At 44.6% G+C, this 17935-nt stretch overlaps 1 protein-coding gene across 2 annotated transcripts in view; it reads left to right on the forward strand.

Annotated features, from left to right (window-relative positions):
- The window catches only part of CGNL1 (cingulin like 1), a 169231-nt gene that overhangs the window by 134652 nt on the left and 16644 nt on the right, over positions 1–17935 (forward strand). For both annotated transcript variants that reach the window (XM_061157243.1, XM_061157245.1), the window contains exons 9-14: positions 1831–2037; positions 2984–3088; positions 8577–8729; positions 9632–9802; positions 13910–14071; positions 17093–17182. In XM_061157243.1, coding sequence (XP_061013226.1) covers positions 1831–2037; positions 2984–3088; positions 8577–8729; positions 9632–9802; positions 13910–14071; positions 17093–17182 — 888 coding nt within the window. The remainder of the gene's footprint in view (positions 1–1830; positions 2038–2983; positions 3089–8576; positions 8730–9631; positions 9803–13909; positions 14072–17092; positions 17183–17935) is intronic.

Below are 17935 nucleotides of genomic sequence, written 5' to 3' on the forward strand. Positions count from 1 at the left end.
AACTCAGTCTATGCCTTCCCACTAAGCATTTAAAAATAAATTTCTTTTCTTAAACGGGGAAAAAGTTTGATCCTCAAGTTGGGAAGACCCCATGGAGAAAGAAATGGTAACCCACTCCAGTATTGTTGCCTGGAGAATTCCATGGACAGAGGAGCCGGGCAGGCTACAGTCCATGGGATTGCAGAGTTGGACATGACTGTGTGACTGACTTTCATTTTTTCTTTCATATATAGATATATATAAATATATATGTGAAATATATACATATTCTTTGAAGGATGTCTGCTCATATCCTTTGGTCATTAAAAAAATTGGGTTGTCTTTTTATTGAGTTGAACATTTCTTTATGTATTTTAAATATGAGTTGTTTATCAGATATATGATTTGTAAATATTTTCTCTTATTGTGGATTATCTTTTTACCTTCTTGTTATCATTAGCATGAAAGTTTTTGATTTTGATAAGATCTAATTTATCTATTTTTTTAATTGTGTTTTGATATTGTATCTTAGAAACCTTACATAACTCAAGCTCATGATATTTACTCCAGTGTTTTCTTTTAGAAGAGATTTATAGTTTTAGATCTTACATTTAGGTATATGATCCATTTTGAGTTAATTTTTATGTGTGGTGTAAGGAGGGATCTAACCTCATTCTTCTGCTTTTGGCTTGGCCTGTTGAGAATCAGTGGACAGGTTGATTTTTAGACTGTTAGTTCTTTGCCATTGAACTACACATTTATCCTTACGCAAGTACCACTTGCTAACTGTATCTTTGTAGTCTCTTGTCTCTTGATGGGAAAGTTAGGGCTGTTGCTGTTCATTCACTAAGTCTTGTCCAACTCGTTGCGACCCCATGAACTGCAGCACTTCCTGTCCTTCACTATCTCCCAGAGTTTGCTCAGACTCATGTCTGTTGACTCAGAGATGCCATCCGACTGTCTCATCCTCTGTGGCCCCTTCTCCTCTTGCCCTCAGTCTTTCCCAGCATCAGGGTCTCTTCCAGTGAGTCAGCTCTTTGCATCAGGTGGCCAAAGTATTAGAACCTCAGCTTCAGCATCAGTCCTTCCAGTGAATATTCAGGGTTGAAGCCTGCTCAGCACAACTAGAAAGTAGCCCCCACTTGCCACAGCTAGAGAAAGCCCGCACACAATGAAGACCCAGTGAAGCAAGCCAAAAAAAAGAAGATAGTAACCACCTCCTAGAGTTGTTAAAAGGTTGAAATTTCATGTCAAGGACACTGGCATGGTTTGGCAAAACTTTTCTGTAAACAGCTAGATAATAAATATTTTAAACTTTGGCCCCAAGTCCTGACACAGCTGTTATACCACAAAAGTGGCCATAGATAGTATGTCCCCAAATGGATGTTGCAGAGTTCCGGTAATGCTTGATTTATTTTAAAAGTTTATTTGTGTATTTGGCTGCATTGGTTCTTAGTTGTACCATGCAGGATCTTTGTTGCAGTGCATGAGCTTTCTCTAGTTGCAGTGCTTTGGCTCCAGGGGGCACACGCTCAGTAGTTGCAGCATGGGCTTAGTTAGTTGCTTAGTTGCTCTGTGGCATGTAGGATCCTAGTTCCCCAACCAGGGATCAAACTTGCATCCCCTCCATTGGAAGCATAGAGTCTTAACCACTGGACCGCCAGGGAAGTCCTGACACTTTAGTTTTAATAACAGGTGGTGGGCTGGACCTGTAGGCTATAGGGTGCCGATCCCTGGCTTAGCATGGTGCCCGGCACGTAGTGGGTTTTTAAGAAATGTCAGCCATTCTTGAAGCTGGGGACTGGGCCTTGACTGTGGTTCCCATGCTCACCTGTTCCATGTCTTTACCAGAACGTCGAGGTCCTGGCCAGTCGGAGCAGTACTGCAGAGCAAACCCAGGTGGGGGCAGAGATGCGTGTGAAGGCTCTGCAGGAGGAGAACGAGAAGCTGCGGGGGAGTGTGGAAGAGCTGGAGCGCACTGTGGCTCGCCTGCAGAGGCAGCTTGCTGACCTTCAAGACGACGAGGCCAAAGCGAAGGAGACGCTCAAGAAGTGCGAGGTGAGGCTTGCTGGGCCCCCAGCTTGGGCTTGGCAGCCACGGATCCTCCTTGCCTGTGTGAGTGACTTGAGAAGCTGAAAGGGATTTATTATCATAATCACATAGGAAAGGTCAAGGTGGCTGTGACCGCCTCTCTGTAAACCATTGCTTTTGTTCCTCTGTGCGTGGTACAAATGGGAGATGGCTTTGGAAGAGACCTGGAACAGGTCTGATGGAGTTGGCCTGGGGAGCTCAGGTGCAGGCACAGGGGTCCCCGTTCGCCCAGACATCAGGTGTGCTCAATGTTTTCACACTGAGCAGAGGCCTCCAGACACCCCAAAAGGGCATCTTAACCCTGCCATCAGGCCCACTCTCACTCGTGACTGTTTTTTCTTTTTTTAACAGTTGGTTGATTGTTTTTGAGGTCACGCAGGTTTTACCAAACCCGTTATCTGGTTTTCCAGATCTCTAGCAGTGGGAGGCCATTAGCAAGAGACACGCACTGATAGCTGCGAGAAATGGCAGCTGACAATAGATAGAGACAAAAGAAACGTGATGGGAGGTGTATTCTAACAGAAGTTTCCCAAAGGGTCACCGTTAAAATCACCTGAAAAGCTTTTCCTCAGACTGTGTGCTTGAGTTCGTTCAGTACTTGAGTATTGAGTTGATTCATACTTGAGTTCATTCAGTGTTGTTGCTGACGCTCCTGTGCTGAGGGTGGATATCTGTATTTCCCCCCAGATCATCTCAGATGACTGGATTGGATGTTCATTTCTGGTTAAGAATGGCACTGCAGACAGGCACACACATCTGTTTTGTGCTGTTGTGGGCCCATGACAGGTGCATGGAGACCGCAGCCCCTGCCGGCTGTGTCTGTGGATGTCCCCGCCTCCCTTTCATGCTGCTGAGTCAGCTTCGTAGGCACAGCACCCATCTGAGTGTGCATTAACCCCGTGTATCTTTGTAGGGAGAAACTCGGCAATTAGAAGAGGCCCTTCTGCATGCAAGAAAGGAAGAGAAAGAAGCCACGTCAGCCAAAAGGGCCTTGCAGACTGAGCTGGAAGAGGCTCAGGTAAACATTGAGGGCCCTTATCCCCCCACGGAGGAAGCTCGAGAAGGAGGGACATGTCCAGATCGCCACTGGTCTTGTCCTTCCAGGCTGCTCCTTCCATGATAACCAGCATGGACTTCTGACTGTCTGTATAAGCCAGTGGTTCTTTTTATTCATTCATTTATTTGGTTTTGGCTGCTGGGTCTTTGTTGCTGCATGGGCTCTTCTCTAGTTGTGTCTTGTCATTGCAGTGGCTTCTCTTGTTGCGGAGCATGGGCACTAGGACTCATGGGCTTCAGTAGTTGTGGCTCCTGGGCTTTAGAGAGCAGGCTCAGTAGTTGTAGAGCATGGGGCTTCGTTGCTCTGCGACATGTGGGATCTACCAGGATCAGGGATCGAACTTGTGTCTCCTGCATTGGCAGGCGGATTCTTTACCATCGAGCCACCAGGGAAACCCCTAGACTGGTGTCTTTTAACCTGGGGGACATTCAGCAATGTCTGGAGACGTTGGTTGCCACAGATGGGGGGATGCTGCTGGCATCTCACGGGTGGAGGCCAGGGCTGCTGCTCCCTATCCTGCACAGCCCAGGACGCCCCCACAGCTGTGAAGCACCCAGATGTCATAGTGCTGGGGCTGAGAAGCCCGCCAGACATGGAAGAGCCTGACAGCTTTCCAAAGATAAAATACGAACTGTGTGAGAAGACCAACAGAAGCAGTCCCCAGGGCTGTGTGGAGTTGCTCTGTGGCAGAAGCTGATTTCCTCTCTCCTCTGGGCAAATAGATGCCTCAAAGCAGAGCCCTTCAAAAGGGCTATTAAACAAAGCCCGAGGAAGTCATTTCTTTGAAACTGGATAGCTATCTCTATTCAAAATCAGCAGATTCTTAGAAAATTAGTTTTTCCCATTTGAAAGTTAGAAAGATTGTTTGAAGTATGTTCTTTGAAAAAAAAAAGTCTGCACTGAGGTTCTGAATAGGCTTTGCACAGTGACCTCAGTGTGATCCAGGTATGTCCTTCCTTCTACCTGCTCTGGAGTTTTAAAGAACCAGCAGCATCATGCATCCCTCAGGTGAGTTTCTGAGGAGGTAAAAGCCAGTTGTTTTTGAGCAGCTGTCTTAGAGGAGTCTGTTAAAGTGTTTCCTTAGGACTTGTGTGTCTGTAAAGGAGGGTGAGGGAGGGGCACATGAAAAGTGTCAGGAGCTGAGTCAGGATTCAAATTTGTAAATGCCTAATTGCAGCTTTCCTTTCATATACAGCATCATCTCCTCAGGGCTAGAGGAGTGTGTACCGGGGTTCACTCAGGTCAGCCACAACTCAGGAGCCCTCACCCCCAAATCTGCACCTTCTCTTTGGCTTTGGACAGAGAGCTTGTTTTTGCATGTAGTAAAGTCCTGTATTTTCTTCATTTTGGTGTCTTAGCTTTGGATTTCTTTTTCTTTCTTTATTAATCTAGATCTTTGTTATTAACTCTTGTTTGGTTGATTTTGTGTGAACGGCAGTTGCCCTACGCTGCTGTTTAAGGCTCATGGTGGCTACAGTCCAGCAGCAAAGTGCAGGGCTTACATCTCTGAGCTTGTTGGGGACAGAAAGAGAGGAAAAACATTTGTATTCTATAGGGGCAAAAATCTGCACTTTTGTGTCACATCCACACCAGGCAGTGGGTAAAACTGTTACAGGCTCTGTCTTTATCATCCTTTGATCAAACCAGAAACTTTCACACAGGAGGTGGTTCACCAGCTGGGAATCTGCAGCTCACAGCTAATTCAGTGGAGAGAACAGATGATGGCCTCAAGGTCTGAAGATCTTAATGTGATCCCTGCTGGCCTCTACCTCCAGATCTCCATCCCTGCCTTCAAAATTATCCCTGACGTTATTATTTTTGTTCAGGCCTGTTTTCCCAGTGGTATTGAGATGGTGAGACTGCTTCAGGCAGCATGTGGCTATGCTAACCACTGGCAACATAATCTGGCAGGAATTTTAAGAGGGTCGGACAGTCTCACCATCGTTATCTGAATTATCTTGTTTCAAAAGTAGTGCTATGGAAAACACACCATCACTCAAAACTACTTTGCTTTTTCTCAGTTTGGGGACCAAACAGTCATCCTTTAGTTCTTTCTGCATGCTTCTCCCAAAACTGACAATCAAAAGGGAACTTAACCCTTAGAGGAAGAGGTGATAGTAACTTTTTTTTTTTCCCCCACCTTAAGTATTTTATATTTCAAAATTTTTGTGCCTGTAACAATCTGCTGCATCTTCATGCATGAGAAATATATTTCTTGACATTGTAGGTGAAGACCTTGTGAACTTAGGTCTAGTTTATTCTGGCTCAGTCAGAGTAGGAGTTCTTAAAGGGGATGCCATTCTTGGTTTACTTCAGCCCAACCGCTTGGTTGAGGATTGGGCTGCTGTGTAGACCTGTTTAAACTGTGTTCATGACAAAGATGTCTCTGATTACCTTGATAAATGGCTTTTCTTCAGGGAAGGATGATGATAAATGTTCTGTTGATGATATATGTTCTGTTTGCCTGTACCTCCCACCCCAGCAGACTTCTGTGTACCGAGACCACAGAAGAAGAAAGCCGTCACGCTTGTCACAGTCCACAGTTAACATGTGTCAAGGGCTCTGAGATCCAGTGCTTTCTGATCATGCCTCCCATTCCCTTAAGCCCTTCTGCTCACCTGCCACATAGTTATTGTTAATACGGACTGATGGAGGCCTTGCTCAGCCATACAGTAAAAGGCTTTGCATCCACTGAGATAATGGTCCCCAAGCTCAAGGGCACTCACTGTACATCTACCAGCCTTGTGTTCTGGATTCTTCACTCACAGATTTTTCTCAAATTTTGTCCCAATGTTAGTCAAGAGACTTGTATGGCAGGTCTTGGAAATGTAGTCACTGTAGCTATAGAGCATTTCACACCTAACTCCTAAATGCAAAGTTGCCAACTTTGCTGTTTTTCATGTGAATTTGGGACATATTTTCTCAGCAGTGACTTATTAGAACCTATTTCTTGAATCTCTGAAGAGGCAGAGCATTGTTTGAACAGCATTTCTAAACTTTTGAGTATATCAGAACTATCTGGGTAAAACTTTCAAATGCAAATGTGTGGGCTCCACTCTAACAAAAGTTGTGATTCCATCAGAAAGGGCTAGGTTCTGCATTTTACATAAGGAATCTACCACCCTTGCTTGGTGATTCTGATATAAGAAATCTTTAGATCACTTTTGGGGATAGGTGTTAATTTGCAACCACAGAGTTTTTGTATCCTGTGCCTAATAGTGAATCTGGACTATGAGACATACTCAGATAAAAAATCTATTCCTTGCCTTTATAGATCTTACTGCCATGCAATAGAGGCAAGCGTGCAAGAAATATTTTAAAAATGATTTAGCAAAATTGTTCTTCTAGGCAAATGTGTATGTGTTAAAGTTGGGACGGGGTGTGTTGGCCAAGTCCAGCTCAGATTGTTTGAGTCTCAGGAGTCTCCAGTAGCACAGGAGAGCAGAACCTGGGCCAGGGAAGTGGGCATTGGTAGCAGAACCCATCCTGAGACAAAGGTAAAGCAGAAGAGCTCTCACCGTGTGGGAGTTGAATGAAGTCGAGCTGGCTTGTCTTTTGGCCTGGAGCCCCTGAGATTTGGGATCCACCAGGAAGAAAGAGAGGCTGTAGGGGTAGGGGTTGAGTTGTATCCTGGCAGTTCTACGGGAAGGTGATGATGTCCCTCTGTGAGTGGTGGTTTAGTCAGTAAGTCGTATCTTGACTCTTTCGCAGCTTCATGGACTGTAGCCCTCCAGGCTTCTTTGTCCATGGGATTCTCCAGGCAAGAACACTGGAGTGGGTTGCCATTCCCTTTGCCAGGGGATGTTCCTGGCCCAGGGATTGAACCTGCGTCTCCTGCATTGGCAGGCAGACTCTTTACCACAGAGCCACCAGGGAAGCTGGTATCCCTCTATATTTGTTGTTTTCCAGGAATTGACATTCTGAGATACCTGTTCCTGAGAGTTTGCTCCCACACAGAGGGACCATTCCTCATTTACCTTGCCCTGTGTGCTGCCCCTTGCTCTCGACGCACTAAATCAGCCACAGACATGAGGCCCAGGGCTGACCCTCCGTCTGGTGTGCGCCACGCCGACCGTGGTGGCTCTCAGCCCTGCTAATTGCCCTACACTGAACTCCCAACTCCCTCCTCCAGTCTGCTCTCCCCAACTGCTTTTGTTGACGTTGGTTCCCTGCAGCAATTAACTGCAGTGGCCTGGCTTTGCTGGCTTGTTTCTCTGAGCACAGTCCTCCACAGGTGGCTTTTTGGCCCCAGGCTGTATGGCTGGCCAGTGGATCTGTTCCAAAGCTTTGCAAACCAGGAGCGCCTGAAGTGCTTTGTGATTTCAAAATGCCTGAGTTCCTGCATGTGACTGCAGCTTGTAACCTGTTAAGCACTGTACAAATATAACCATTGTCCTTAAACAGCCTCTGCAGGGACACAAGACTTGAGTAGGTCCCAAACAGTACCTGTACTAACTCACATTCAGCCCTCAACGCCTGATGCCATTTTTCTTATGATCTAGCTGTGTTTGGGTTATGCTCTGCTATTGTGAGCTGTGCCCCTTCATGATATACTTATGCCGCAGCCTTTCATTCTTAGCCATTTAAAGAAGCTACTATAGTGTTCCTAAGACACTTTAGGATTTTTTCTTGCTTTTAGAATTGCATGTTCTTTTTTTTACATACAGGACATCAGTCTGTATAATGTTGTGAGATGAGAGCCTCAGAGGAACCCAGGGGAAATATTGCACCCAAGATGTTACATTTTGTAAGAAGTACTAGTATTTGGTGTGATTCACTAAGTAACCACTCATCTGTCTTTTTCCTGATGAGTGTGTCTTCCATCTCATACCTTCTGTCCAGCGGGCTCATCAGCCCGTAGATTGCCAGATTCCTTGTCTTCTGCGTATGAGTCCATCTCAGGGATTGTTGACTATAACTCCCCCTACCCAAGTGGAATGTTGGCCCATGGGACAATTTCTCTTTCCTTAAAGTTTGATTTTTAGCTATTTTAATTGTAAGAACCATCTACATAGCAGAGACAATGCTAGAACATTAGGTGCAATGCTGTATATCACAGGATGTAAGTTGCCGCATGGGTCGAAGTTAGTCTACTGTATAACTTCCCCGTGGATTTTGGGCATGAACTCTGCCAGGTTTTTGGATACTATCCTGAATCACCATCCCCAGCAGCCTTGGCCATTTTCTGTATTTCTGTAATGCATCCCTCATCTGCCCCTTCATTCCTGCCTGTGTTTTTGGTGAAGTCAGCTTCCACTTTGGTCCCTGAATTTCAGAGCTGACAATGTCCTCGTGTCTCTGTAATGGCTTTATTTGGACCCTTATCCTTATCAGTGATGTAGCAGGTCTGACTGCTTTGTGGTGTGGCTGTGAAACTCCGTTTGCCACCCGTCCCTGCAGCTGCCCTGGCAGGTAGGTGACAGGACTATCCTCTCCTTGCCATCTGCAGAGAAATCTGAGCCGGGCCACCCAGGAACAGAAGCAGCTGTCTGAGAGGCTCAAAGACGAGGCCGAGCAGAAGGAGCAGTTAAGGAGACTGAAGAATGAAATGGAGAATGAGCGATGGCACCTTGACAAGACCATTGAGAAACTACAGAAGGAGGTGAGGGGCGGGAGTTGGGGAGGGCATGGGGCCCAGCCCCTTCACCCCCTGCCATGCCGGAGGGCCTGACGGAGCTGAGCAGACCTGCAGTGTGTCTCAGCACAAATGTGTCAGGGATTTGCAGATACCCTGAAGCAGCTCTTCAGGCCTGTTGATAATTCCAGTTACAGAGAAACTGGTTTAGAGAATGCCCCGTGGACCACGGGCCCAGTTCTCTCATCCCTTGCCCAAAGAAGCCTGGCATTGTCAGTGCAGATGTCACTTTTGATACCTCAATCAGAACCTCTGCCTTTGTGTGTAATCGATGTACTTGCTTCACCTTTCTTGTCTCGGAGCATGAAAGGCAGTTTAAAGCCCCGTAGCCCTGGCTTCTCTGCTCACCTCTGCCCTAGAACACCCAGACGGGGAAAGGCAGAGAGCCACATGGGCTCCCCGTGTTCCAGAAGCTTCCCTGAGCACTGGCCAGCTTCTGGCATCTGCTGTGTGCCAGGCAGTTTACCGGCTCATTCATGTCTAAGTAGAATTCTGTCTGTCTGCATCGTTTTAATTTTGACAACAAGCCTGTCAAGGTATAGGTTATGCCTTCAGTGTTTTTAATGAGCACACTGCAGAGGCCCAGAGAGGGCGGCCACTGCCCCAGTTGTGTAGCTGGTAAGTGGCAGAGCGAGCCTTAGGACCCAGAACCGAGAATCTAGCTCCAGAGACAGGCCTATTCAGATGCCACACAACTTCCACGTTAGAGGTGACTAGTCTGGGCAGACCATGATCTGTAGACTTTGGGGGGCTACAGAGGAGAGAGAGAAGGTGTGTTGAGATGGGGTGCAAGCCTAACTCCCTGGGCTCCAGATGGAGCCTCATGGCAAGGGGTTGGGGGGGGCCTCACACCTGTGTCACATCTCCAGATGGCCGACATTGTCGAGGTGTCCCGCACATCAACGCTGGAGCTCCAGAACCAACTGGATGAATACAAGGAGAAAAATCGCAGGGAACTTGCGGAGATGCAACGACAGTTGAAGGAGAAAACTCTAGAGGCAGAAAAGTCCCGTCTGACTGCCATGAAGTTGCAGGATGAGGTAATAATGGCTGACCAGAGCAGTCCTGGTTTACCCGTGTTCAGAATCTGCTTTGAAACTCTTCCAGGAGAGGCTGGGTAGCTTCTTGTTTCCTTTTTTCCTGCTGCCTTGGCACACAGCGTGTTCAATCTTAGTTCTCTGACAGGGGATTGAACCTTTGCTCCCTACACTGGAAGCGCAGAGCTCTAACCCTGGACCGCCAGGGAATTCCCACTGGGGTAGATTCCTAGGACAGCATTTGAGCTTGATTCTCAGGATGGTTGCATCAGGGCAGATGGCGTTCTAAGACACAGAGCAGGGCCTCTAATGTGAAATTGACACAACTTTAGCTTGTGTGATTAAGCCAAGATTTTCTGCCTAAAAAAACTTAGCGGCCATTTGTAGAGCACCAGTGGTGTGCCCAGCTGTATCTAAATGATTCATGTGTGTTAATGTTTTAACTTAATCCTAGAACAAAGATTAAAGTAAGCTTTTTTTTTGCCATTGGCTTAAAATTACATGGACTTCCATTGCAGTAGAAGTGGTGGGATAAGAGTTTCAGAACAACAGTAATGGAAACAGAAATCTTAAGGAATTTATGAGTACTGAAAGTAGTAAAGTGTATTCTTGGTTTTATATTTAAGAATACTAGAGCAAAGTAACCCAAATGTTAGCTCCCTTAAGTCTTGACTTCTGAAGAACTGTGAATAATAAAGGGAATGTTTTTGATTATTTTAATGGAAAGGTGAAGGTTCTAAAATGCCAGTACTGTGTAAGCTGGTTTCTACTCTGCCTCCTGCCAGCTAGATGACCTTGAGCAAGTTACTCCAGTTTTCTGAGCATCTGTTTCTACATCTTTAAAAGTATACAAAATAAAAATGATTTAATAATTAAATGAAGTAACATGTGAGACTATATGGCAAAGGATCTGTGTATCCCGAACACTAATACTAGTTTTTGTTATAATTCCAAAGCTTGCCTTTTCTTTTTTTTTCATAAGCAGTACCAAGGGTACTAAGATTCCATAGGAAAACAAATTTTTCTTTAAAAAACAAACTTTTATTATCTTTGATGATCAAAGAAAGGTCATTCATGAGTCAGTGCTGAAACTGTGTGAAAGAACAATGGATATTTATTGCAGGCTTTTAGACTACTTTGAAAGGACCCTGATAACAGATCTCCTCTGGTTTAGGGTCTCACGACACAGGACTTCTAGTAAGAACTGAAAGTAGGGTATTGATAGCACAATTCTCTTTGGCATTGAAAAACAATCATTTTTATAGCAACTGGGTGAGAGGATTCAGATATTTGCTAGAACACCAACAAATATTTGGTAAGCTGCTTTGATTTCAGAAAATCAGTGTCACAGTGACCCTTGTCTAGTGCTTCCCTTTGATTTTTGTATAATGGTTGTGCTGCTAAAATCCTCAGATTGGAAGGAACCTTAGAGACCCTCTAGTTAGATAAGGGAACAGATCCAGAGAGATTAGTTAGGGCCAGATGGAGACCAGTGTTGTTTGTAAAAGGGCAGTAATTAAAAAGAGAATTCCTTAAGATGAAAACAAAGACTGTACTTCCTTGATTTCTCACTAGTCTAGCCTTGTGAGACAGTGTTTTCATTTGAATGGCAGAAACAGACATCTCATCCTTCTAGAGGGAAACTACAGTCAGAAACCACCCTAAGGGTGCTGAAGTCATGGAGTCATTTGAAACAAAAGTGAATTAATAAGCCAGGGTCACATGGGATTCTTAAAAAACTCAAACTCGACTCTGTTCACCACCGTCCATCCCGTTTTGGTTCTACTTAGTTAAAGCTCTCAGTAAACAGAAAACACTGCGAGGGTCTTTGCACCTTGAGTGCTGCAGTACTGCCTTGTTCGTTTAGAGAGAAACAGGCCTTTTACCTTTTTTACCTTTGACATAGAGCTAGAAAAGTTCTGATGAAGATCATCTTTAGAGAATTAAGACTAGAGTTCACTGTTGCATTTATTTTCTAAATTCCACTTCGCCAAGGGCAGTTTTTAATTACTTTTAAAGTTAGCACCGGTAGGTTCAGAAGTTATTTGTCTACTTCATGATTCTAGACATTGTACTGCTAATTGTCTTGTGCATGTCCTTCTCGGATACTCTCGATTATGGTAGAGCTCTTGGTGGATGTTAGGGACTGAGGGCATCAAAAGGCAGGAATGGGCTGGGTGTTCCAAAGGATACCAAGAAGGAAATGTAAGCGGTACCATTACCTATCAGTCTGACTCTAAAACCCATGTGCTTTGGGCAGGGTATGACCTCATTTGAGTCTCAGGACAGCTCGTTAAAGTAGATTCATTGATATATTTATCACAATATTGCAAATCAGGACCCTGAAGCACAGAAAATTTTTTAAAGACTTTTTTATTTGGAGAGTTTTTTTTCATGTCCTGGAACATCTCTGTATCCAAAGAATGTTTCATCATCCTTTTTCCATGGAATGATTTTCATTTTGTGCTTTCACTCAGTCAGCACTGACACCAGTCTAATCTTTATCAGGAGATTTCTTCTTCAAGACTCTGCTGTTCTTGCAGAAATGTCGGGTGTTCCTGTTAGCCTCCAGGAGGCAAACACAGTTCCTAGTCTTCCTTCTGGGCTTCCTAAACTAGCCTAACCTGTTGGGTCCCCAAAAAGATTGTCTTTGAGGCTTCCCCACTTTTCTGTGAAAACCACTCCTAAAGGCTGGCGTTTCTTTTCCTTTTTAATATTTAATTTCATACGACCTCTCAGCAAAGTGTGTTTTTAAAAATAATTTTATTTCTATATTTATGTAATTTGGGCAGTGCTGTGTCTTCATTGCTGCGCTTGGGCTTCAGCAGTTGCGATGTGAGGGCTTCAGTAATTGCGGCTTGCAGACTCTAGAGCGCAGGCTCAGTAGTTGCGGCTCATGGACTTAGTTGCTCCGCGCCATGCGGAATACTCCCGGACCAGGGATCGAACCGGTGTCTGCTACATTGCAAGGCGGACTCTTAACCACTGCACCACCAGGGAAGCCCCAAAGCTGTTACTCTCTATTGGAGTTTGCCATTTGCTATCAACAAGGAAATTAACCCATACAGTCTGTTCCCGAGACTGTTTTCTACCTGTTATCCTAAACCACCTCCAGGAGGGACGCTGAGAAATAGACGACAGCCCTCACTGAATCAGTCCACAGAGATATTTAAGGAATACCTACTGTGTGCTGAGGTGCATAGTCCCCTTGGGGAGATTTCAGAGGAGTGGAAAACATGGCAACTCTTGGGAATCAAACTCATTGTCTCTTACACCTTCTTCAAAACTGTCAGTTCAGTGCCACCTTGTGGAGGAGCAAAACACTGTAAATTATGACAAGTGATAACATTCTTTAGAAAGCAGTGGTTTTCTCTTAATTTGTTTATAGTAATAGATTTTGTGCCTGCAGGTTGCTTTGGAGTCATGATTTTAGCTTTTATTTTCCCTTCACTTTTAACCTCTGTTGAGAGGAACCTATTACAGGTGAGCAACAGATTATGCTCTGGGAGGTGCTTGCTTAGCTCAGGGGCTTTCAAGTATCTTTGACCATGACCTGCCTTAGGAAAGATGTCTTGCCTTGTAAGACAGTAATGCATGCATCCACACAAATGTATTAGTATCTAGTAGAAATGTTTCAGAAAACAATGTTTGCTTGTACTGCTCTGATATTTTTTTCCGTTTTATGTAATGCTGGCCAACATCTACTGAATTGAATTTATAACCCAGTGGGGTTTTTCTCTGTAGCTGGAAAATGGCTTCCTTTTCAAGATTTTTTTGAGGGAGTATGTAGACCATTTTTAAAGTCTTTATACTAAATTTGTTACAGTATTGCTTCTGTCTTTTGTTTTGTTTTTGGCCCAGAGGCATGTGGGGTCTTAGCTTCCTGACCAAGGATCAAACCCACAACCCCTGAAAACCAGGGAAGTCCTCAAGGCTTCTTTTCACAGAAGAGGAAACTGAGGCCAAGAGGGAGGTGGTGCTTGCCCAGGGCTTTCTGACCTCCAGCATAGCGGGAGCCGCTGTATCCTCTCCGGGGTCAGCCTGCGCACTCACGGCAGCTCTGTGCTCCTGATGTGCCCAGATCAACACCCCCGGCCCTCCTCACTCTAGATGCGCCTGATGGAGGAAGAGTTACGGGACCATCAGAGAGCTCAGGAAGAAGCGCTCACGAAAAGGCAGCTTCTGGAGCAGACACTCAAGGACCTGGAGTACGAACTGGAGGCCAAGAGTCACCTCAAGGATGACCGAGGCCGGCTCGTCAAGCAGATGGAGGTTTGTGGCAGCCGGGGTCTGGGGAGACGAGCGTGGGACGGAAGGGAAGCAGCAGCCTTTGCGCACACCTCAGCCTTTGGGAAGTCTTTGGGTTTTTATTCTCTTGGAGTCAGATATTTGTAAAGTCATTTCTTTCTTTTACTGTGCTGGGTCTTCACTGTAGTGCATGGGCTTTTCGGCAGCACATGGGCTTAGTTCTCCTGAGGCATGTGGTATTTTAGTTCCCTGAACAGGGATCAAGCCCAGGTAGATTCTTAACCACTGTACCATCAGGAAAGTCCCTAAAGTCACTTCTTGATTTGAAGAAGAAACCGGGTTGTTCATAGACTCATAAGATGTTAGTGCTGGAAGGAATGATGGAAATCATTGATTGTAGTATCATTATTGTCTTGAAGAGGAAGCAAAATCATCCAGAAGAGATTAGATGATTTTTCAGAAGGGCACATAGATAGGGCACAACAGATAAGTTTGTTGATTTGGGTGGTACTTCGAACTGCAAAGGAGACAAGGCTGCTATGAATATAGAGGGGCTCAGCCATGCCTTGGGTCCAAACCACCCAACACCTAGGGACACCCACATGCTCCACTTTTGTTTCCCGGATTCTGGCCCGTTTTCTTACAGAGGATCCAGCTTTGCCAAAACAAGCAGCAGGTCACTTTTGGATAACCATGTATACATAGTCCAGGACAGTCTATCAGAAAGTGCTCAGTTGGGGTGATCTGTTTACAAGATGAAAACACAACCCACTAGAAAAATGTGAGTAATAGAATCCAAATTTGAACATCTACCAAGAAAGACAGGAAGAAACTTAACATCAGTCCAGCTGAACTTACAAAATGAACTTATAAGAACAAAATCCACCCCAAACCAGAAACGCCACCCCAAACCCAAACCAGAAACATCCACCCCCTACTCCCACACACAGCCCACATCCCAGTGGAATTTAGAGAGGAAAAGAACCACTTAGAAATCAGCCTCAGACCTATGGGAAAAGTTAACATTGTCAAGGTTTTGATAAAAGTCAGACAGTGCTCAAGGCCAGGGAGAGATAGCTGGAATTTAAAAGCTATGGAATTCCTGATTCTACTTTGCAAATAAATAGAAATAACTTTTAAACATCCAGGGGACTTAGTAGCAGTTTATGTCTAGGAAGTGATGTTTCAGCCATTAAAGATTTTATTAGATCAGCCCTTTTGGAGGCTTAGAATTACTTGGTTATGGTTTTATCTTTTTTGTTTTTTTTCAAGATTGCAATATATTTTCTCATTGTCCTGGTTCTAATCTCATTAGGGGAGGTCATTTTAGGCAAACTAAGGTCAACCCAGGTAACTAGGAAGTGATTATTCTGCAGCCCAAACAATCTGGTTAAAAACAAGCTAAAGCTTCGTCAGGCAGTGATGTGAAAACCTTTGGTGTAATGACCCGTGGCCTGATCCCCTGAAGTCTCTTGCTGGGTTCTGTACAGTATAAATTGTAGGCCGGGAGAGAACCCTGTGAAGAGGTGCTTTTAGTCAACCATTGAGTTGTCAGGTCATCTCCTTCTAGAATATTCTGACTATAAAAAACATATTCCATTTACTAACTCAAGGTCCAGAAGCAGTGGCATAGCTAAGCTTCATTTGCCCCTGTGCAGTATTTTAGCTGTTTTTCCATTAAGCATGAAATGAACAGCTCTCAAGACCCCACCAATGAGGCACACCAGAGGGTGCTTCCTCTCCTAAGAGGCCGCTGGCAAGACTGTCTTTCTGTGACTAATATCTTGCTTATTCCTTCACTAGCACTTAATAGTTTAATTCTTAGACTCAAGAGCTCTTTCATTAATGAGTCTGTAAACTCAGAAACTCAGGTGTCTGTTTTCTCCTGGGAGACAGGTCTTTGGGTTCTCTGTAGGTTTTGCTCACAACAGAGAAGGCATTCACAGACATTGAGTCATTCACGAGAGTTCGGTGAGTTTTATTTTTGGTGCACACGGAGGTTCGTCAGCCAACTTTGACAATTGCAGAGACAATATTTATGTACAGATGCTGCAGGCTCCCATAAAAACTTAAAATGCTGATTGCTTTTAGTGTGCCTGCCGCATGACTCTGACTTAATCTGGATGTATGACGTGTTGGTTGGTGACAGGAGAAATGCATGGACCAGCCTCACAACCTCCCCCATTCTAGGTGGGGTTGTTTGTGTTTGAAGCCTCTTTTTTTTCTTTTGGTACACAGAGCTAATTTGAAGTGCTTTTCTCTTAACGTTCAGTGATGTTAAGTTAGGAGCCTGCAAGGAAGACAGAAATAACTTTTTTTGTATGATGGGTGGTTTAGCAGAATGGGCCAACACTGTCTTTATGTTACTCTGCTGGGGACTTGGGACTGCACCATCCTTTATGAGGTTCCTAGAAAGAAAAGGCAGATGCAAAAGCCTGCTTCAGACTCTATTCCTGTGAAGGTCTTGGAAACCCTGAGCAGGAGAGAGGAAGAACATTGTCCTGATACACTCAGGGTTTCTGGCATTGTCTCAAAGATGTCCCAGAGATAGTTGTTGGGTATTTTGGTAATAAGCTAGAGAACTGGAAATTAGATTGGAAATAAGCTCACATACAATTGAGGGGGAAAAAGAGAACATTGTCCTGAGTTCACAGTATTTAGCGAAGAGTGCCTTGGATGGTATCCTGGTTTCCATATTGTCTTTTAACAGGTAACATATGCCTGTTAGGCTTAGGTAGATCTTTGTAGAATTACTGATTCATAAAGAAAAAAAAAGGTTGAAGGAAATATAAAATATCCTCAGTGGGGCAATTTTTTTTCTCCTTTTATGTGTTTTCTAGATGCACAATTACATTATAAAGCAATAAAACAGGTTTTAAAAGATGTTCTTTGGACAGTATGAGAAAAAGACACATCCTTTTGCCAAACTCTAATTCTGATTCAGCTCTGATGTCCATGTGGTATTGTGCAAGGCAGGGCAGTCCTTGCTCCTAAAAACTTGGTCAGTGCAAGTTAAGTAGGCTGTGTTTGTAACTTCTTTCTTAGGACAAGGTGTCTCAACTGGAGATGGAGCTGGAAGAAGAAAGAAACAACTCGGATTTGCTGTCTGAGAGGATCACCCGGAGCAGGGAACAGGTACTGTTCTGTCTCTGAGTGATGTGTGGATCATCCTGCATGGAAAAGGAAATGTGAGAGGTTAACCCTGAGGATTTGACTGGTGGAGGGGGAGAAAGTCCAGGGCTCATGGAAGTGATGGAAGATGGGGCGAGCCGCTACAAGGGAGGTGAAATATATACCATAAAGTGTGTAGCGTGAACGTTTCCAGAGTGGCTATGGAAAACAATCTCTTAGTCACAACCGGTAAAGTGCTTTTAGAGCTGAGGCTCTAAGAATCATGAGTTCAGCAAGCAATTGTGTGAAATTTGGTGGCTACCACTGTATTAGTGCCATTGGAAGTAAATGATACGGTGCAGTCTGTTCCTTTAAGAACTTTGCCAGCGAGTTAGCAGTGCATACATTCATATGTATGTGAGGCATTCATAGCACAGTAACAGTGCCATGCAAGTGACTGATTTTTGCAGTTTTCAATCGACAGGAGTTGCATTGATACCTGATCCTTACAGGAACACTGGGAGGCAGCCAGGGACAGTTCGCACTTTCCTCACACTGTAGACAATGGAACTGATTTTCCAAACTACACTTAGTATGATCCCAAGGTTTTTGGGTTTTGTTTCCATTTTTTTTAATTAAGGTTCAGAGTGCCTCAATCACATCCTGGGGATGGGGTGTCACATCACTAGGAAGTGGTAGGTCTAGGAGTGTGTCATCCCATCATAATTTGTTGTTGTTGGTCAGTCTCTCAGTCGTGTCCAACTCTTTGTGACCCCC

The sequence above is a fragment of the Dama dama genome, chromosome 12 (assembly GCF_033118175.1).
Source record: "Dama dama isolate Ldn47 chromosome 12, ASM3311817v1, whole genome shotgun sequence".
Lineage (NCBI taxonomy): Eukaryota > Metazoa > Chordata > Mammalia > Artiodactyla > Cervidae > Dama > Dama dama.